A 22186-nucleotide genomic window follows, 5' to 3' on the forward strand; every position below is an offset into this window, starting at 1 on the left:
AGATATAAACTCGGAGTTGTTAGATATAAACTCGGAATTGTTAGATATAAACTCTGAATTGTTAGATATAAACTCGGAGTTGTTAGATATAAACTCGGAATTGTTAGATATAAACTCTGAATTGTTAGATATAAACTCGGAGTTGTTAGATATAAACTCGGAGTTGTTAGATATAAACTCAGAATTGTTATATATAAACTCTGAATTGTTAGATATAAACTCTGAATTGTTAGATATAAACTCGGAATTGTTAGATATAAACTCGGAGTTGTTAGATATAAACTCTGAATTGTTAGATATAAACTCGGAGTTGTTAGATATAAACTCTGAATTGTTAGATATAAACTCGGAGTTGTTAGATATAAACTCGGAATTGTTAGATATAAACTCGGAGTTGTTAGATATAAACTCGGAATTGTTAGATATAAACTCGGAGTTGTTAGATATAAACTCGGAATTGTTAGATATAAACTCGGAGTTGTTAGATATAAACTCTGAATTGTTAGATATAAACTCGGAGTTGTTAGATATAAACTCGGAATTGTTAGATATAAACTCGGAGTTGTTAGATATAAACTCGGAATTGTTAGATATAAACTCTGAATTGTTAGATATAAACTCGGAGTTGTTAGATATAAACTCGGAATTGTTAGATATAAACTCTGAATTGTTAGATATAAACTCTGAATTGTTAGATATAAACTCGGAATTGTTAGATATAAACTCTGAATTGTTAGATATAAACTCGGAATTGTTAGATATAAACTCGGAGTTGTTAGATATAAACTCGGAGTTGTTAGATATAAACTCGGAATTGTTAGATATAAACTCGGAGTTGTTAGATATAAACTCTGAATTGTTAGATATAAACTCTGAATTGTTAGATATAAACTCTGAATTGTTAGATATAAACTCGGAGTTGTTAGATATAAACTCGGAATTGTTATATATAAACTCTGAATTGTTGGATATAAACTCGGAATTGTTAGAAACTGAATTGTTAGATATAAACTCTGAATTGTTAGATATAAACTCTGAATTGTTAGATATAAACTCGGAATTGTTATATATAAACTCTGAATTGTTGGATATAAACTCGGAATTGTTAGAAACTGAATTGTTAGATATAAACTCTGAATTGTTAGATATAAACTCGGAGTTGTTAGATATAAACTCTGAATTGTTAGATATAAACTCTGAATTGTTAGATATAAACTCGGAGTTGTTAGATATAAACTCTGAATTGTTAGATATAAACTCGGAGTTGTTAGATATAAACTCGGAATTGTTAGATATAAACTCTGAATTGTTGGATATAAACTCTGAATTGTTAGATATAAACTCTGAATTGTTGGATATAAACTCGGAATTGTTAGAAACTGAATTGTTAGATATAAACTCAGAATTGTTAGATATAAACTCGGAATTGTTAAGATATAAACTCGGAATTGTTAGATATAAACTCTGAATTGTTAGATATAAACTCGGAATTGTTAGATATAAACTCTGAATTGTTAGATATAAACTCGGAATTGTTAGATATAAACTCTGAATTGTTGGATATAAACTCGGAATTGTTAGAAACTGAATTGTTAGATATAAACTCAGAATTGTTAGATATAAACTCGGAATTGTTAAGATATAAACTCGGAATTGTTAAGATATAAACTCGGAATTGTTAGATATAAACTCGGAATTGTTAGATATAAACTCGGAATTGTTAGATATAAACTCGGAATTGTTAGATATAAACTCTGAATTGTTAGATATAAACTCGGAGTTGTTAGATATAAACTCGGAATTGTTAGATATAAACTCGGAGTTGTTAGATATAAACTCGGAATTGTTAGATATAAACTCTGAATTGTTAGATATAAACTCGGAGTTGTTAGATATAAACTCGGAATTGTTAGATATAAACTCTGAATTGTTAGATATAAACTCTGAATTGTTAGATATAAACTCGGAATTGTTAGATATAAACTCTGAATTGTTAGATATAAACTCGGAATTGTTAGATATAAACTCGGAGTTGTTAGATATAAACTCGGAGTTGTTAGATATAAACTCGGAATTGTTAGATATAAACTCGGAGTTGTTAGATATAAACTCTGAATTGTTAGATATAAACTCTGAATTGTTAGATATAAACTCTGAATTGTTAGATATAAACTCGGAGTTGTTAGATATAAACTCGGAATTGTTATATATAAACTCTGAATTGTTGGATATAAACTCGGAATTGTTAGAAACTGAATTGTTAGATATAAACTCTGAATTGTTAGATATAAACTCTGAATTGTTAGATATAAACTCGGAATTGTTATATATAAACTCTGAATTGTTGGATATAAACTCGGAATTGTTAGAAACTGAATTGTTAGATATAAACTCTGAATTGTTAGATATAAACTCGGAGTTGTTAGATATAAACTCTGAATTGTTAGATATAAACTCTGAATTGTTAGATATAAACTCGGAGTTGTTAGATATAAACTCTGAATTGTTAGATATAAACTCGGAGTTGTTAGATATAAACTCGGAATTGTTAGATATAAACTCTGAATTGTTGGATATAAACTCTGAATTGTTAGATATAAACTCTGAATTGTTGGATATAAACTCGGAATTGTTAGAAACTGAATTGTTAGATATAAACTCAGAATTGTTAGATATAAACTCGGAATTGTTAAGATATAAACTCGGAATTGTTAGATATAAACTCTGAATTGTTAGATATAAACTCGGAATTGTTAGATATAAACTCTGAATTGTTAGATATAAACTCGGAATTGTTAGATATAAACTCTGAATTGTTGGATATAAACTCGGAATTGTTAGAAACTGAATTGTTAGATATAAACTCAGAATTGTTAGATATAAACTCGGAATTGTTAAGATATAAACTCGGAATTGTTAAGATATAAACTCGGAATTGTTAGATATAAACTCGGAATTGTTAGATATAAACTCGGAATTGTTAGATATAAACTCGGAATTGTTAGATATAAACTCTGAATTGTTAGATATAAACTCGGAATTGTTAGATATAAACTCTGAATTGTTGGATATAAACTCGGAATTGTTAGAAACTGAATTGTTAGATATAAACTCAGAATTGTTAGATATAAACTCGGAATTGTTAAGATATAAACTCGGAATTGTTAAGATATAAACTCGGAATTGTTAGATATAAACTCAGAATTGTTAAGATATAAACTCGGAATTGTTAAGATATAAACTCGGAATTGTTAGATATAAACTCGGAATTGTTAGATATAAACTCGGAATTGTTAAGATATAAACTCGGAATTGTTAAGATATAAACTCGGAATTGTTAGATATAAACTCGGAATTGTTAGATATAAACTCAGAATTGTTAGATATAAACTCGGAATTGTTAAGATATAAACTCAGAATTGTTAGAAACTGAATTGTTAGATATAAACTCGGAATTGTTAGAAACTGAATTGTTAGATATAAACTCGGAATTGTTAGATATAAACTCGGAATTGAGATATAAACTCAGAATTGTTAGAAACTGAATTGTTAGATATAAACTCTGAATTGTTAGAAATAAACTCTGAATTGTTAGAAATAAACTCGGAATTGTTAGAAATATACTCAGAATTCCTAGAAATAAACTTGTAATTACTTGAAACATGGAATTCACAAACTGGGAGTTGCGAGATAAACATTCTCAGTGACTTCTTTATTGTTTTATTCTGTGGCAGAAACAATCTTCCATAAGTCACAGACACAGAGAAAACAAGGACACCTTAAAAATAAAGTTTATGTTTAGTTTAGATGTTTCCACTGAAGCTTTTATAAAGACGTGGACAAACCCTGAATATCATCAGTCTGTAGTGATATTAGTTCCAGTATGGCAGATTTTTTTAAATATTGTACTAACAGAAATACTACTAAACCAGTAAACACTCGTTATCTCACGTTACTCATCACTGAAATCACAAACATCTACTAGTGTAAAGATCCGAATCTGATTAAAACTAAAAATCAGTTTCACTCACCCTGATCTCGGCTGACTGCGTTCCTGCTGCTCAGATTCTCACTCATGTTTCGTCAGATGAGTGTGTGTGTGTGTGTGTGTGTGTGGTGCTTTATACCGTGATGTATGTGTGTGTTAGAGCCCTTCCCCGTCGCTCCCATGAGTCGAGAACACCGAACACTGAATCCTCCCACATCAGTAATATTTGTGACTGATTACAAAACCCAGTGATGACGAAACACCGTCTGACTGATGGCGGAATAATCTCAGTTATGAGGGAATTACATCAGTGTTGATCTTAATGCTCAATACATTTATTAGTATTGTACATTTAATAGTTATTAATCTTTGTTAGTGAGTTAATAAAAATAAAACTGTTCATTATTAGTTCAGCTCCATTAAATAATATTAAGTTACAACTTTTGATTTGAATGTTTTAGAAAATGTTGAAATTAACATGAAGATTAATAAATGCTAACAAATGGAACCGTATTGTAGAATATTACCCATATTACGTACAAATCTGTATTTATGAATCATAATTTTAGATTTGTCATCATCATTACTGTAATTATGACAGTGACACATACAGACTGTGCATGAAGTTTATTAACACGTGTGAGACAGTCCTTCACTGAACAACACATGCTCCAGTTTCACATCTTTCTCCTTTGAGACTGAAATGTGCAGATCCAGAAAAAAGGATCAATAAATATCCATTGATTTTAATATTCAGTCGACACACAAACTCTGCAAAACATGTTCTTCCTCAGTGTTTCTGTCTCGTTCTCCAGCACAAACATCCAAACATTCTTAAATCAAGACACGTTTACTGGAGAAGAAGCAACATTACTGACGATATTAAGTCCTGATTACTGAAAGCATGAAAATGAAGTGAGTTTGAGCTTAAAACAAGATCAAATATCAGACATTGGAGTCTGAAAAATAAACTGAATTCAATAATGGAAAACAAGATTATTTTTTGTTTTTGTTTTAAGCTCAAACTCACTTCATTTTGATGATTTTTTCAGTAAATAACACTTAATATCTTCAGCCATTTTGCTTCTTCTCCAGTAAACGTGTCTTGATTTAAGAATGTTTGGATGTTTGTGCTGGAGAACGAGACAGAAACACTGAGGAAGAACGTCATGATTTGTGTTTCCCGCTTCAGATGATTGTCACTGTAGGCACTTATTGGGAACAACAGAACTGAAATCATGAGTGAAATGAAGCATTCAGACTGAGAAACACGATGAAGTGGCGTCACGCGCTGAGAAATAATAGACATCTTTCATTTTCTTATTGCTGAACACTGAGCTTTAACTGTCTTTCTCATTCATCCGGCGTCAGACACACTGAACATGATCTGTGATGAATCAGGCCTGGATGATGAAACTCGGCGTCTCGTCGTCTTGTGATCGGATCTCCTGATCTCGCTGATCTCTCCGTGTGTCCGTGATCTCTCCGTGATGATCGGCTCCGGACCGAAGCTTCTCGTGTGACGGATCAGAACCGGCCGCGACGGCTCACGGTGAGCGGGAGCGAGACCGACGACAGCGACGACACTTCCCAGTACAGACTCCGGGACAAGAAGAGCCGGTACAGGACCACCACTGAGATCGACTGGCACAGGATCACGCCGATCGTGACCACCTGCGGACATGAGACGTTAGAGACGAGATGTGAGAGACGAGACGTCAGAGACGAGACGTGAGAGACGAGACGTTAGAGACGAGACGTTAGAGACGAGACAGAGACGTGGGAGACAGAGAAGAGACAGAGACGAGACGTGAGAAACGAGACAGAGACGAGACGTGAGAAACGAGACAGAGACGAGACGTGAGAAACGAGACAGAGACGAGACGAGACGTGAGAGACGAGACAGAGACGAGACAGAGACGAGACGTGAGAGATGAGACAGAGACGAGACGTGAAACAGAGATGAGACGAGACAGAGATGAGACGTGAGAAACGAGACAGAGACAGAGAAGAGACAGAGAAGAGACAGAGAAGAGACAGAGAAGAGACAGAAACGAGACAGAGACAAGACGTGAGAAACGAGACAGAGAAGAGACAGAGACAAGACAGAGACGAGTCAGAGAAGAGACAGAAACGAGACAGAGACGAGACAGAAACAGAGACAAGACGTGAGACGAGTCAGAGACAGAGACGAGACAGAGATGAGACAAATGCGACAGAGACAGAGACGAGACGTGAGACGAGTCAGAGAAGAGACAGAAACGAGACAGAGACGAGACAGAGATGAGACAAACGCGACAGAGACAGAGACGAGACGTAAGACGAGTCAGAGAAGAGACAGAAACGAGACAGAGACGTCAGAGACAGAGATGAGACAGAGACGAGACAGAGACGAGACGTGAGAAACGCGACAGAGACAGAGACAGAGACGAGATGTATTTCTTGTTCTGCTGCTGCTGGAGGTGTGTTTCTCTTTACCTTTTCTTTCTGATGTTCATTGAGCAACACAGAGAACAGAACCAGCACTGGATGACAGAGGAACCACAGAAAACAGCCCTGAAACACAGACCTCAGATTTACTACAGTGATTATTTAATGTTTCTGAAAGAGTCTCTTCTGCTCACCAAGGCGGCTTTTATTTGATCAAAATACAGTACAAACAGTGAAATATTATTCTAATGTAAATCATCTGTTTTCTATGTGAATATATAGTAAAGTGTAATTTATTCCTGTGATCAAAGCTGAATTTTCAGCATCATTACTCCAGTCTTCAGTGTCACATGATCCTTCACAAATCACTCTTTAAATTGACGGTAAAGATTTGTATTGTTATTTTGAATAGATGCTGTACTTTTTAACTTTTTATTCCTGAAAGAATCCTGAAAAAAAGTATCACAGGTTCCAAAAAAATATATTATAATATTATATATTAAGCAGCACAAGTGTTTCCAACACTGATCATAAATCATCATATTAGAGTGATTTGTGAAGGATCATGTGACACTGAAGACTGGAGTAATGATGCTGAAAATTCAGCTTTGATCACAGGAATATATTACACTTTACTGTATATTCACATAGAAAACAGATGATTTACATTATTATAATATTTGATATTTCTGATCAAATAAATGCACCATTGGTGAGCAGAAGAGACTCTTTCAGAAACACAGAAAAATCTTAAGTATTCCAAACTTCTTCTGTGAATCAGACAGGAAGGAATCTGTTTGCCTTGGCGAAGCTGAGGTAGAAGTCTCGTTTGAGCGCGCTTCGCTCCGCTGAGATGATCTGATACAGGACTGACGCCAGAAACACAGCCAGAGAAACACGCAGCGCCATCAGGAGCCACACACACACACCGCTGGAGGAGTGGAAGCTGTGGTGATCCGCCTCCTCAAACTGCTCCCAGATCAGCAGCGCCCCCTGCAGACACACACACACACACACACACACACACACACAAATACAAAACATTCCATGCCATTATTAGTGAATGAAGCCCAGTGAGTGTATGTGTGTGTGTGTTGTGTGAGTGTGGCTGAGTGTGTGCGTGTGTGTGTGTGTGTGAGTGTGTATGTGTGTGTGTGTGTGTGTGTGTGTGTGTAAGCGTCTGACCTGAGCGATGACGACGGCCAGAGCGAGTGCAGTGGAGGCGGGTGTCGAGTCCCACTGTAGAGGTTTACACTGAGACTTCCTTCTGCGACTCAGAGTCCAGCCCACACACAGACTCAACAACATGTAGAGCATCTGCACCTGCGCGATCATGTCACACACTGACACACACACACACACACACACACACTATTACATTCATGCATTTGCAAGACACTTTTATCCAACACGACTTGCATTGCATTCGAGGAACTCATTATCAGCTCATGCATTCCCAGGGAATCTCACTGAATCTCTCTGTGACTCTAATGCTTTTATTAGATGATAATCAGAACCGAGTGTGTGTGTGAACGACTGACGCGGCTACAGACTCACGCTCAGCGAGGCTCCCGGTCAGCGGCGTCCCCACACCGTCTCGAGCGTATCTGAGGGGTCAGAACACACACACACACACACACACACATCAGCACAGAACCTCCTGATGAAGCTACAGAGCTTCAGTGCGCAGATCTGACCGGCTCATGTGGATGAAGTTGAGCAGAACTGATGTTCCCTGTAGCATCAGCGCAGCGGTTAAAACCTTCAGAACCGTTAGCATCGGGCCGCCCTTCCTCAGCGCCTGCCACAGCGGCGGAGCGTAGATGCACGACGCCACGAAATACGCCACCATCAGCAGCGAGTAGAAACTGTGGAGCCCTGCAACGACATGCGGGACCTTCAAGATGACCCTTACAGCAAACTGAGCATCCTTGGAGAAACACCATCTGAACTAGCGCTGCACGATTAATCGCAATTTACAATTAATCGGAATCCACTGCTGCTTCAGTGTATATGTAATGAGTGATTATAATCAAGGTATTAATCAATATTTTTCCTTCTAAATATCAAGTGAGTTGAATGACTTCTCTGGAGATTTTACTTTGTTATAGAAGTTACAAGTGTGATCACTGAAATGTTCTTTTCATGTATTCTTTAATGTCTGTGTTTGATATTTCCAGAAATGAAATAGGGACTGTTGTGTTTGAGAAAGGTCTTCAACGTGTTAAAACACACAGGGGTCATACAGGGGTCATTGAAGTCTATAGTTTAAGGGACCATTTCTCAGTTAAAGCCTATATTTTCCAGTTAGACGAAAGTGTCCTATCCTGAGAGAAAGAACTTGTTATCTTGATGTTTTGAGACAAGACTCCTGTTTATAGTTAGAGCCTGGCCAAATCCAACCTTGGAAAGCTGTGTGTGTGTGTGTGTGTGTGTGTGTGTGTGTGTGTGTTAGTCTTCTTGCTTACAGGTTCAGGAACCACTGGCATTGTTGGAGATTGACGGAGTTGTTGTTCGAGACATGCTGGCGCCCAGCGACCCAAATCTGCGACCTGGAAGGTCACGCCGTGCCTAACTTCAGGGTCCGAGTGTCAGCGGCATAATCTATGGAGATATGCTTCTGTCTATCTGTATATGTGTGGGAAATTACTATGTTTATCAATTTCTTAGCCAATCAGAATCATTCAGCCTGTAAGCAATGATGTAGCTTAGACCTTGGAAATGGTATAACTGCTGTGTGTGTGTGTGTGTGTGTGTGTGTATAACTGCTGTGTGTGTGTGTGTGTGTGTGTGTGTGTGTGTGTGTGTGTATAACTGCTGTGATCTGTATGATTTTTTTTATAATTCTGACTCCGGGTCTTCTTTCAAACATCTGGTCCTTGGGTCCTAAACTGTTCACCCCTAACATAGTCATGTTTATCAATCAAAGCGGTTCAATCTTCTGTTTATTCAGATACAGATAGTGTGATGCTCACAGGGGTTTCCTGGAATGATGTGTGTTATCATACTTCAGTGGCGGGGGTGTGTAGTGTGTGTGTGTGTGTGTGTGTGAGACGCCCTCTGGTGTTCGGATGGAGCATTTACTACCGATCACAGAGCCGTACTTCACTGACAAGATGCGCATAAAATAATCGCAGCCTTTGACAAATCGCGTGCGTTTTCATTGCAATTAATTGTGCAGCCCTAATTCGAACGGTTCCAGCAGAGAGTCTCACCGGCCTCCTCGGCGCTGAAGTGATCCAGTGGGTTTCCCGCGGCGTCGGGGTTTAGCATGGTGATCTGGAAGCGGACGTGTTCCTGCGCACCGTCGATCGGCGTCTCCTGACAGGAGTAGCGGTCCGCGTACATCGCGTGCCACGTCTGAGGCGTGGACTGGTGCGGGATAGTCTGGTTCTGCTCCTCTTTGCTCAGATTAACTGAGAATGTGAAACGTCATATAAACAGTTAATGACAGAAATCAACATGATCTTTGTTCGGTTGCTTCAAAAACAGCTAAACTTTGTCCTGTTAGACTTCTTTTCCTTTAAGGCAAGATACCACAGGCAAAAACTTTTTTTTTTTCATGCACTGCTCAGTTTTGATCTCTACTTTACATTTACTAGTGGAAAGAAAACGTCCAACATACACATTTAAGTGTTTTCTTTATTGCACTGTATCCATTTGCGTCTGTAGTCAATCCACATCTATAAAGGCGGTGAGTTTGAGTCAGAAATCTACAGTATATAGGTTTGTACCTATAGTATAGTGTATAGTATAGTTAATACTAGTATATAAACCTGCAGTATATAGGTTGTATGGTACCTATAGTATATAATGTATAGTATAGGTTATACTACTATATAAACCAACAGTATATGTTTGTACCTATAGTATAGTGTAGTAAAATAGTAGTATATAAACCTACAGTATATACAGTTGTGGTCAAAAGTTTACATACCCCTTGCAGAATCTGCAAAATGTTAATTAATTAACGCAACTATAAAAATATGTGGACAAAAATGTCCACATTTTTGCTGGAAAGGGTTAAAATATGCAAAAGATGCTGGAAAACAGAAGGATATTTCTGAGGAACATTGGGCAGTTTAACTGCTCAGGACTCGAGAACAACCATCACAAAACATAAAAACAGTCGTGGACACGGTATTAAGAATCAAGGGTGTGTAAACTTTTCAACATTTTTATAAATTCAGCTATTTTTTTGTCTTGTGGATAATATGTAAACATTTTATGCGAAATATCTTATTCAGGATAGCACTAAATAAAAAATATGCATTTTGTATGATTCCTCTTATTTAAATATTTAGATTATAATTGATATACTCTATACCGTAGATGGGCAAATGTATGATAATCATGATATACCGAATACCGCGATATACCGCTACAGCCCTAGATTGCGCGTCATATAAACAACGAGTGAGCAGCCGCGTGAGTGACTTGTCTGTGATGTGAAATTAGGGTTCAAAGTTCACGGGTTCACTGTAGAAATGTAAAACATATAATTCCCTGGTGAAACCGATTCAGATGCGAATGAATGAATCTTACTGGAGATCTGAGCTGATGTGACTCTCTCCAGACAGCTGAGATTGTCAAAGCCCTCGGTGTCCTGAAACAGCAGGAGTCTGGCCTCCTTCTGCACGGCCATCTGAACATCATACACACGACACGACATCAGAGCATTCTCACCTGTCAGACACGATCATAGGATCATTCACAGCAATATTCCTGGATTCTCACAACTTCTCATTAAGCCTTTGACATGCATGCATGTGAAAAGAAAGCCGAGACAAAAAATGCATGCAAATACATGGAAGAAAAATGCAAATGCATGATTTATTTTATTAATATCAGACACCCACCATGATACATAAATCTTGTGATGTATTGCCCATAATTTTCTCTCGCCGCGTCACTCCTGAAAACCCCAGAAACCGTTTTTCCCGCTACAGGACATGAACTGAACAAAAGAACAATGAGAATGATAACGAACACAAACATTATTTCATTTCAACAGAAGCTCTTATTCTCTTCATTCACTGCAATCAATGAGGTAATACTGTTCTTTTCCTCCCACCGGATGATTGACGTCTGCGACAACTAATCAGAATACGCCTTTTTAGTCTAGCGCAGTGAAGCAGCCAATGAGAGCGCAGCGGGGGCGGGGACAGAGTCTGGCTCATACGTGTCAGCGCTGCCGTGCCGGAAACCGCGGCTGAACTGTCGTAAGCTCTGTGTTTACGAAGCCTCCTGAAATCATGGAAGTATTTATTGAAGAAATGTGGAGTAGTCAATGCAGTGAGTAACGCGCCGTCACTCGCGTGTCTGAAGAGACCGCAGTGTTTCAGAGTAGATGAAGCGCTTTATGTTCACTGTCATGATTCACTTTAACTTCATCTACAGGTTAAACTGAAGTGTGAAGATGAGCTGCAGTGAGTGTCGCACTGTACTGGTGACCGGAGGCGCGGGATTCATGTGAGTCCGGTATTACTGACCGATAATATATGACAGTTAATATTCACCGTTAATGTGCGTTATTATTGACCGTTATTAATATATAGTGTCACTGCATTAGACAAGAGAACATCATATCAGGAGTCATTTACTGTATGGAAAGAATCACAACCTCACTTTACATTTGCACTGGAAAATGAGACAGAAACTTTTTGTGATCAGAAGGTTCAGTAAAAGTTCTTTTCATATTCTAGAGAATCAAGCTGCGTTTTTTTTAATTTTTTTTTTATATGAATTAATTTTCAAACTCTAAAGTTTTGCTCATTGAACTCATTGTTTCTCCCTGGAACATATTGACATTCTCTTCAGTTTATTCCTTCATTTCTAATTCACTTGGTCTTAAAAAGCTCTTCAACCAGTCTTACATTTATCGTCATAAAACCTGCAGAAACCCTCTACATACTAAACTGAATTATTACAATAAAAATATAAATTATGACAAAACTAGAAATTATGAAAAAGTAGAAAAAGTTATTATTATGATTGTGATATTTATTATTTTTTGTCATCATTTCGACTTTTTATGTCATAATTCAGTTAAGTATATGCTAATTTCTATTTAGCATATCATAATCTGATTTACGGGATAATTTTGATTTAATGTCATAATTTCTACTTTTTTTAAAAATTTCAATTTAGTACGTCATAATTTGACTTATGTCATTATTTTGATTTAGACTGTCATAATGTCAACTTTTTTGAAAGATTTTTTTTTTTAAGTTTTCCTCAGATCTGGTGAGTTACTGAAGATGTGAGGCGTTAGTGATCGAGAAGAGCTGACTTTATACAGCCAACTAAAAACAGAAGACAATTCTGAGAAATAAAAACACACTTGTGGCCAATCAGCTGTAAGGGGCGTGTCCTCTCACGAGGGGGGAGGTGCCTGTGAATGTGGGGGCGGAGCTGTAAAGATAAAGAGGGGTGGGATCTTTTGTGTGGGGGTGTGTTTGTTTTCTCAGAAATCGCTCACTGCACCTTTAACAGCGTTTCCTAAAACCATCGCAAGCGTACGTTGATCTAATAATGCCGTTTGTGTTTCAGTGGATCTCATCTGATCTCTGCTCTGGCCGAGAGATTCCCACACTGGCGCATCATCAACATTGATAATGTGAGTTCTGTCTCTTCTGTCATTTTTGACCGAAAATTTTTACTTTTTTAAAAATTATTATTATTTTCTTCATCGGAATCAACGAAACTTGGTAAAGGTTTTGGCACTTGCTGTGGGAACACAATAAAATCATGGACATGATTCGAACAGGTTATGGTCCTGAAAACAATAGTCACACTTGTGCTCCTCTCGGCCAATGAGCGCATTGGAAATGAATGGGAGACGAGTTTCCTCTAGTGGAAGCGTGTGGAACTGCAGCCGAACACACACTCACTGAAAGATCATTTTTTGAGATATCAGCCTCAGATTTGGAACACAACTTGTTTAGATATATGGCTTTGATTTTCTCACAGTTATAGAGTAAAACATGTTTTTGAAAATATATTTCATGTAAAAATAAATAAATAAATTTTTGCAAATTTTTCATATCAATAAACTTTTTTTTAAGTTCACTTTTTAAAACTGTTTTCACTCCAGCAATAATCTGCCAAGTGTCGTCTTTGAAGAGATCAAACTTCAGTCTGTCGCTCTAAAGCGTTCAAGATTTACCACAGTTTCATTTGGAAATGTAATTTTCAGGTCTATGCTCAAAAAGTGAATAAATGGATTAATATAATTTAGTACCATAAAATCCCCTAAAAATACAAAATATATAAAAAAAAATGTTTATTGAACTAAAATATAGTACATTAATTTCATTGAAATAAAAAAATAAAATTCAGTCGTTTCTGACCGACATGTGAAGAGCATCAGAGGGTTAAACTGAGTATCACACAAGTACTTCAGTAAAGCCTTTTCTTTTCAGTAAGTCTTCCTCATGCTAGTGTATATAATGCTGGTTTTAATAATAAATGTCTGGTTTGATTTTCATGACTGTATTACAGTAATAAGAGTTCACAGGTTAAACATGAAATAATGAGAGCATATGAAATGCAGTGGACTGAGTGTGAGATCTGCCGATGCTTCGCTCCTGTGTTTCAGCTTCAGCGCTGCTCGAGTCTGAAGAACCTGCGGGCCGTCGAGGGAAACAGCGTCTACACCTTCATCCCGGTATACAGACGTCACACCGGCTCCAAACTCCCCGGTCTGTGTGTGAATGTCCTGATGGATTCTGTCCTTCTTTCAGGGCGATGTTTGCGATCCGCTCTTCATAAACCACGTGTTTTCATCGGAGAACATCGATGTGGTCTTCCACTGTGCTGCCGAGACACATGTGGGTGAGTCCACGCTTGAGGCGCACCAATGCTGCGTTTCTCTAAACGTCACAATCATTTATTAGTATTCATTACTTCAGTGAGCTCATTGTTTCTGCTTTAAATTATTACATTGTTTAAATAAATGCATTTTTAGCTAACTGTGATTTTGTACATGTACATTTCTGAAATACATAACTCAGACAGTTTCCTCTGATGACAGATCTCTGTAAACTGTAATATAGCTCATGCACTTTCTGAAACGATGTGTGTTGTGAAAGCGCTGTACAAATGAACGTGGATTGAGTTCCTCAAGAAGGGATTTTCTACTCAGTAATGGCCCTTTATATCCCAGAGAGCTCGTTCCTGCGGCCGGCGCGCTTCATGCGTGTGAATGTGGACGGCACCGGTGTTCTGATCCGAGCGGCGCTCCAGGCTCGAGTCCAGCGCTTCATCTACATCAGCACTGATGAGGTGTACGGACACAGTCTGGACCAGGTGCGCTCCACTGACCCGTGTTCCTCAGGTTTACCCGCCCAAACATCTGAGACGTCATGTTGAACACACACACACACACACCGCACAACATGATGCTCTTCCTCAGTGTTTCTGTCTCGTTTTCTTCTTAAATCAAGACACATTTACTGGAGAAGAAGCAGAATGTACATATGAAGTCTGTTTTCTGAGAAATTAAGACAGAATTAACTGGTTTTACACTTAAAACAAAAACAAATATACGTCGATCGGTTTTGAAGTTCTGATATTCCTTCTTGTTTTAATCATGAACTCACTTTATTTCGATCAACTGTTTATAGCAAGTGAATGCGTCTTGATTTAAGAATCTTTAGACATCCGCTCTGGAAAACAAGACTTCTGTCTTCACCACTTTACCTGCAGTGTGATCGGAAGCTTCAGATAAAGTCATTCCCATATTCCAGTGTTTGGGAAGAGAGCTGTTTATGCGTTTGTTTGGAATATTTATTAAAAGTAATGGAGATTTGTTGAAAGTTTTATTTTTTTAAACTGTTGCAAATACAACCTCAACATTTACATGTACGGACACGTTCCCTTCGACGTATTCCTCACACGTTCCCTTCGACGTATTCCTCACACGTTCCCTTCGATGTATTCCTCACACGTTCCCTTCGATGTATTCCTCACACGTTCCCTTCGATGTATTCCTCACACGTTCCCTTCGATGTATTCCTCACACGTTCCCTTCGACGTATTCCTCACACGTTCCCTTCGACGTATTCCTCACACGTTCCCTTCGACGTGTTCCTCACACGTTCCCTTCGATGTATTCCTCACACGTTCCCTTCGATGTATTCCTCACACGTTCCCTTCGATGTATTCCTCACACGTTCCCTTCGATGTATTCCTCACACGTTCCCTTCGATGTATTCCTCACACGTTCCCTTCGACGTATTCCTCACACGTTCCCTTCGACGTATTCCTCACACGTTCCCTTCGACGTATTCCTCACACGTTCCCTTCGATGTATTCCTCACACGTTCCCTTCGACGTATTCCTCACACGTTCCCTTCGACGTATTCCTCACACGTTCCCTTCGACGTGTTCCTCACACGTTCCCTTCGACGTATTCCTCACACGTTCCCTTCGACGTATTCCTCACACGTTCCCTTCGACGTATTCCTCACACGTTCCCTTCGACGTATTCCTCACACGTTCCCTTCGACGTATTCCTCACACGTTCCCTTCGACGTATTCCTCACACGTTCCCTTCGACGTATTCCTCACACGTTCCCTTCGACGTATTCCTCACACGTTCCCTTCGACGTATTCCTCACACGTTCCCTTCGATGTATTCCTCACACGTTCCCTTCGACGTATTCCTCACACGTTCCCTTCGACGTATTCCTCACACGTTCCCTTCGACGTATTCCTCACACGTTCCCTTCGACGTATTCCTCACACGTTCCCTTCGACGTATTCCTCACACGTTCCCTTCGACGTATTCCTCACACGTTCCCTTCGACGTATTCCTCACACGTTCCCTTCGACGTGTTCCTCACACGTTCCCTTCGACGTGTTCCTCACACGTTCCCTTCGACGTGTTCCTCACACGTTCCCTTCGACGTGTTCCTCACACGTTCCCTTCGACGTATTCCTCACACGTTCCCTTCGACGTGTTCCTCACACGTTCCCTTCGACGTGTTCCTCACACGTTCCCTTCGACGTGTTCCTCACACGTTCCCTTCGACGTGTTCCTCACACGTTCCCTTCGACGTGTTCCTCACACGTTCCCTTCGACGTATTCCTCACACGTTCCCTTCGATGTATTCCTCACACGTTCCCTTCGACGTATTCCTCACACGTTCCCTTCGACGTGTTCCTCACACGTTCCCTTCGACGTATTCCTCACACGTTCCCTTCGACGTATTCCTCACACGTTCCCTTCGACGTATTCCTCACACGTTCCCTTCGACGTATTCCTCACACGTTCCCTTCGACGTGTTCCTCACACGTTCCCTTCGACGTGTTCCTCACACGTTCCCTTCGACGTGTTCCTCACACGTTCCCTTCGACGTATTCCTCACACGTTCCCTTCGACGTGTTCCTCACACGTTCCCTTCGACGTGTTCCTCACACGTTCCCTTCGACGTGTTCCTCACACGTTCCCTTCGACGTGTTCCTCACACGTTCCCTTCGACGTGTTCCTCACACGTTCCCTTCGACGTGTTCCTCACACGTTCCCTTCGACGTATTCCTCACACGTTCCCTTCGACGTATTCCTCACACGTTCCCTTCGACGTATTCCTCACACGTTCCCTTCGACGTGTTCCTCACACGTTCCCTTCGACGTGTTCCTCACACGTTCCCTTCGACGTGTTCCTCACACGTTCCCTTCGACGTGTTCCTCACACGTTCCCTTCGACGTGTTCCTCACACGTTCCCTTCGACGTATTCCTCACACGTTCCCTTCGACGTATTCCTCACACGTTCCCTTCGACGTATTCCTCACACGTTCCCTTCGATGTATTCCTCACACGTTCTTGAAAAGGTCTTTAAAAAGTCTTAAGTCTAGCTTTATAAACCTGCAGAAACTGAGGAGACGAGCTGAGTGATGCTGTAGATCAGCAGTGAAGTGTTTAAAGTCATGTGATCTCCTGATGTTTTCAGCCGTTTGATGAGCGGAGTCCACAGAGACCCACCAACCCGTACTCGGCTTCCAAAGCTGCGGCGGAGAACATCGTGATGTCCTACTGGATCCAGCACAAGGTATGAAGATGATGATGATGATGATGATGATGAAGAGTCTCAGAACTACATATGCATCACAGAAATATTAGAATGTTCATTTTTAATTTCTGTAGTGAGTTCAGATGTTTTACTCTTTACTTTTATTTTTAATGCTGATTCTCTTTAGTTTATTATGGGGGGGGGGTAAAAAAGGTAATTGGTAATTCTGTCTTTTTTTCTCTCGCAATTGCAAGTTTATACCTCACAATTCTGAGAAAGAAACAATTTGCAGGATATAAAGTCAGAGTTGCAAGAGAAAAGTCATTTTTACCTTTTCTATTTCCTTTATACTGTAATGTAGTGGAAATAATTCCATTTCATAACAAGGTCTCATTTGTTAACTTCAGTTAATGCACTAACTAACGTGAACTGTTATTAATACAGATGTTCATATTCATATCACAGTGCATTAACTAATCTCAACAGATACTCAACTTTTGATGTTTAGTAGTAATTGTGGAGATTAACGAAGTGAGATGTAGTTCATGTAGAGTGTTACAGAATAATGTGTGTATAATAATGTGTGTGAATAACGCCGTTATAGAGTTCAGTGTCACTTGTCCTGAGACGAGCCAGAAGTGTTTCTTTGACTGGTTTTGTGAGATTCTGATGTAACGCTGTGTGTTTCCTCTCAGTTCCCGGCCGTGATCACGAGGAGTAGTAACGTTTATGGACCGCATCAGTATCACGAGAAGGTACGTGAGCAGAAGCACGAGACCAGTGTGACGTTATTCACGGGTTTAACACGCTGTGATTGTGTTTGATCAGGTCATTCCCAGATTCCTGTCACTCATCCAACAGGAGCAGAAGTGGTGAGTTAAACTACATCAGTGTCAGTGTTCCTGAACTCCTGAAGTCTTGAGTTTCTTCCGGGAACGAACACGTCACAATATTCCTCATTTAAATAATTCATACGCAGATTAAAGGGGCGGGGCCTGGTTGAGTGAGTTAGTAGTGTGTTAAACTGGTGGTTATGGTAAGGGGCGGGACATTTCCCAAACACACTCGAAGTGCTCGACCAATCACAACACACTGCTCCAGCCGACCAATCAGAGCACTGTGTGCTTTTCAGAAGGAGGGGCTTCATAGAGACAGGAAGTAAACAGAGCGTTACTGACAGACTGGGAAGAGAGGAGCCGCAACAATGGAGAATATGAGGAGAATAATCAACATTCAAGCACATCAAGAAACGTGCTCTTTAATAATGACTGGAGTTTGTTGTCCAGCACGATCCAGGGCTCCGGCCTGCAGTCCAGGCACTTCCTGTACGTGAGCGACGTCACGGACGCCTTCCTGACGGTGATGGAGAAGGGCATTCTGGGGGAGATTTACAACATCGGGAGCAGCTTTGAAATTCCCATCATTCAACTCGCCAGAGAACTAGTGAAAATGGTAGGGATGCTACATTTTTCTAAATGTCATAATCATTTGTGAACAAACAAGTATTCATTACTTCACTGAGATCATTGGTTCGTGTTGTTCATGTCGAGAAGATCCATAATACACTTTTAAAGTGTTCCTATTGTGCTCGAATGAGAAGAAGCGATTCTGAAACGAGTCGTCAGTAATTCAGTCTCTGCTGATCCTGTGTAGGTTTGTAACTCATTAGCATAATGCCAGCCTGTGGTGTTGATTGGCTGAGCAGCGTCTCTTAGCCCCGCCCTCAAACACTGTAGTGTCTCTGAGACTGGAAGAGTTTGGTTCGTGTTGTTCATGTCGAGAAGACGCTGTTTTCTGAGATTGATACGGTAAAACCCACGCCATCATTACTGTTCGTATCACTGTGATCAAGAGCTGAGATTCAGATATGATAATGAGCGTTTGCTTTCTGACCAATCACAGCAGAGCAGCTCTCAGAGAGGCGGAGCTTAGAGAGACTGAAGTGTTTCAGAAAGAGCTGAAGCTGCAGTGGAGATTATGAGGAGATTACAGTGTTATTGATTGTTTGGTAGGATTGAGACAATAAGAATGAATATTCTGCCTAGATTGCTCTTTTTATTTCAATCCCTCCCAATATGGATTCCTGCAACTACATTTAATATGCTAGAAAAACTCTTATCAAAGTTCATATGGCAAAATAAACGACCCAGAATAAAATGAAAAACACTGACTTTAGGAAAAGACAGAGGAGGGCTGCGTCTCCCTAATGTAAGATATTATTATTGGGCTGCCCAGATAGCATCGATAGTGGCATGGATTAACAACGATGTTGAAACAGGATGGGTTAGCATAGAACAGAGGTCAGTACCAAATGCCCCTTTATCAATACTAGCCTTTATGACACCTCAGTCTCAGAAAAAGATGAAAATAACAAATATATGGGTTAAGCAAACTCTGAGAGTGTGGACAACAGCTCAGAAGAAACTGAAGGGAGTGGCAGCCATATCAAGGGCTATGTCCATAGCAGATAACCCTGAGTTTCTGCCCTCTAGGTGGTGCTATTTTTAAAAGATGGACTGAGAAGGGTCTTACCGTGATTGAGCAGCTGTTTGACGGAAGCACACTGCGCTCTTTCACTGATCTTAAAGAAAAGTTTATGTTATCATCAAATGATTTTTTCAGATAACTACAAATAAGAAACTATGTTACAAACCATAAGGAAAGGGAAATAATCAAGAAAGCCCAGACTAATGTGGAACAGTATTTCACTGCTATAATCAAACACCCATTACATAACAAGCACATGTCGCACATATACAGCAGACTACTGCTTGATTCAACAGATAATACGGTCCATATAAAGACAAAGTGGGAGTTTGAAATGATTATATAGAGGATGAGACGTGGGTAAACATATGCACAGGATGTCATAAGGGCATCAGCAGTCATAACTGGAAAGAGTTTGTTAGAACATCAAAATTTGTGGATAATCCAGAAGCAGATAAATGTTGGAGGGAGTGTGGGAAGGTAGGAGACCACACACACATATTTTGGGAATGTCCAAAATTATTACTTCTATCTATATATAGAATGGAACATATGACTGCCCAACTCCAACTGAAAATGGACACTTTCATACAAAGGTGGACACCTATTAGTATATATATTGAGGCATTGAGGGTGAACTGAACTGATTGGTGTGAAACTTTTAATTATTCCCTGTTGTATAAAAAAAAAAGATGGTTGTCAAGGAATGTTTAGTTCGTTGTTGTAACTTGTTAAAATGTATAAAAAATAAAGTAAAAAAAATAAAGTGTTATTGATCTTGGATGAATGTGAACCTGTTGTAGGAAATGAAAAAGCTTCATAAGGAAGAAACAGAGAAACATCAAATCATGACACTCAATAAATGTTAGTTTTAGATTTGAGCCAATCACTGCAGGGTGGAGATGCTTCATAATCATAAACCGGTTGTGTGTTTAACGTGTTTCATTGATCTGTTCTCAGAAAGTGAAGAACATCTCTTGTGAAGCGCTGGAGGACTGGATGGAGTTTGTTGAAGACCGGTGTGTGTCCCGTCAAATGTTTGCAGGTCATATTTATGAATGATATTCCAATAAGTAACTATCGTTCCCGCTCTTCATCTCTAGTCCCGTGACGGAGCTGCGCTATCCCATGAGATCCGAGAAACTGCACAGACTCGGATGGAGACCAAAGGTCACGTGGAAGGAAGGAATCAGACGGACCAGTAAGAGTTTCATCATTACAGATGTGCTGTGATGATGATGAATAATGATAATATGATGATGACGATGAAGAGTATGACGCGTCTCTGTTGTTTTCAGTAAAGTGGTATGAAGAGAATCCAAACTACTGGCCGTTAATCAGTGAACATCAGGAGAACTCTCCAGAATCATGTGATCAGACGCCTTCACATTCAGTGCCTTTTCAAGTCAGATAATAAAGTCGAATTATTAACAATGTACTCTAATATTTAAGTCTAATTGTAATATTTTGTATATTATCTATGCAAGTGTTGGTCGATGAAGAACATAAGAAACTGTTTTCCAATGAAAAGGCCACAGGATTAAAGAGACCAAAAGTTAAAGATTTTAAAACTATTTTTAAAGCTCATTTTGAATGGAAACTGTGTGTCACGATCTCAGCTTTTGACTGTTTTCATTATTTGTGCTCAGCTTGTTGATGATGAAAGAAAAAGCTTCATTTGTATGATTACATGTATGTAAGTTGTTTTCAATCATATTTATGCTTTAATAAAAAAGAGGCTTGTAATGAGCTCTTCTGTTGAGAATGATCACCGTGAGCTTGTTTATAGGAGTCATTTCCGAAAATAAACACATTCATTAAGATTCAACTTCAGATCTTATACCGGCCAAATAAAGTACAAAAAAATTACTATGAAGGTCAATTTTAATTGTCGTTTTTCACATGTTTTTATTTGAGAATAAGTTGTAAAATGAACTTAACGAAACAAATCAGAATTATATTATACTGTCCCCAGCATTTAATGTTGTTTATGTGTCTATGTGGTGTGTTTAATACGCTTTAAGACAAAGCATGTGTAAGTTCATAAGTCGACACCATTGCTGAGTATTTCCTCCTTAAAACTGCAGTGAACCAAAGACAGTCTCAAACACACGCTTTGAAATCGCTGGTGTTTCTGACGTCACAAACTACCTTTTAGATACGTTTCTCGTGAGCACGTGAAAGTCTGTATATTTTTCTTTTTGTAAAGGTCCCTTTAGGGTCTCCGTAGTATTGACACCATCACAGAGTCTTTCATGCCAGTAG

At 39.2% G+C, this 22186-nt stretch overlaps 3 protein-coding genes across 4 annotated transcripts in view; 1 reads left to right on the forward strand and 2 right to left on the reverse strand.

Moving 5' to 3' along the window:
- Nucleotides 1-4183, reverse strand: part of tgm8 (transglutaminase 8) — an 18875-nt gene extending 14692 nt beyond the window's left edge. The window contains exon 1 of the mRNA XM_084426837.1: nt 4032-4183. Coding sequence (XP_084282963.1) covers nt 4032-4077 — 46 coding nt within the window. The 5' untranslated portion in view covers nt 4078-4183. The remainder of the gene's footprint in view (nt 1-4031) is intronic.
- Nucleotides 4184-4600: 417 nt separating this feature from the next.
- gpr180 (G protein-coupled receptor 180) lies at nt 4601-11507 on the reverse strand. 2 transcript variants are annotated; one of them, XR_014629475.1, is made up of 10 exons: nt 11278-11501; nt 10964-11104; nt 9634-9834; nt 8116-8296; nt 7976-8025; nt 7604-7761; nt 7220-7411; nt 6467-6544; nt 5176-5662; nt 4601-4797 (listed from the first exon to the last, which is right to left on the reverse strand). XR_014629475.1 is itself a non-coding variant. In XM_084426838.1 (9 exons), exons 1-9 carry the CDS (start codon nt 11414-11416, stop codon nt 5516-5518), a joined length of 1287 nt encoding a protein of 428 aa, XP_084282964.1. In that variant the 5' UTR covers nt 11417-11507; the 3' UTR covers nt 4601-5515. The 2 variants fall into 2 exon arrangements, 1 of the variants encoding a protein (XP_084282964.1); XM_084426838.1 differs by having other exon boundaries at nt 4601-5662; nt 11278-11507.
- A 116-nt stretch (nt 11508-11623) lies between these two features.
- On the forward strand, nt 11624-21800 carry tgds (TDP-glucose 4,6-dehydratase). Its single transcript, XM_084426213.1, has 13 exons — nt 11624-11713; nt 11819-11890; nt 12971-13037; nt 14019-14087; nt 14164-14254; nt 14586-14728; nt 17375-17473; nt 18130-18189; nt 18263-18306; nt 18721-18886; nt 20882-20940; nt 21025-21122; nt 21220-21800. The coding sequence occupies exons 2-13, from the start codon at nt 11838-11840 to the stop codon at nt 21333-21335; spliced, it is 1065 nt and encodes a 354-aa protein (XP_084282339.1). The 5' UTR covers nt 11624-11713; nt 11819-11837; the 3' UTR covers nt 21336-21800.
- Nucleotides 21801-22186: the final 386 nt, after the last annotated feature.

This window comes from Rutilus rutilus (genome assembly GCF_951802725.1).
Source record: "Rutilus rutilus genome assembly, chromosome: 12".
NCBI lineage: Eukaryota > Metazoa > Chordata > Actinopteri > Cypriniformes > Leuciscidae > Rutilus > Rutilus rutilus.

What these genes read in the sequence shown, in the direction of transcription:
- gpr180 (XM_084426838.1), bottom strand. Translation starts at nt 11,416, where the DNA reads ATGTTTGTGTTCGTTATCATTCTCATTGTTCTTTTGTTCAGTTCATGT. An exon ending in CACAAGATTTATGTATCATG is followed by an intron (nt 11,105 to 11,277) that starts GTGGGTGTCTGA and finishes CGTGTCTGACAG; the next exon opens with GTGAGAATGCTCTGATGTCG. An exon ending in ATGAACATCAGAAAGAAAAG is followed by an intron (nt 5,663 to 6,466) that starts GTAAAGAGAAAC and finishes TCATGTCCGCAG; the next exon opens with GTGGTCACGATCGGCGTGAT.
- tgds (XM_084426213.1), top strand. Translation starts at nt 11,838, where the DNA reads ATGAGCTGCAGTGAGTGTCGCACTGTACTGGTGACCGGAGGCGCGGGA. An exon ending in CCTACTGGATCCAGCACAAG is followed by an intron (nt 17,474 to 18,129) that starts GTATGAAGATGA and finishes GTTTCCTCTCAG; the next exon opens with TTCCCGGCCGTGATCACGAG. An exon ending in ATCCAACAGGAGCAGAAGTG is followed by an intron (nt 18,307 to 18,720) that starts GTGAGTTAAACT and finishes TTTGTTGTCCAG; the next exon opens with CACGATCCAGGGCTCCGGCC.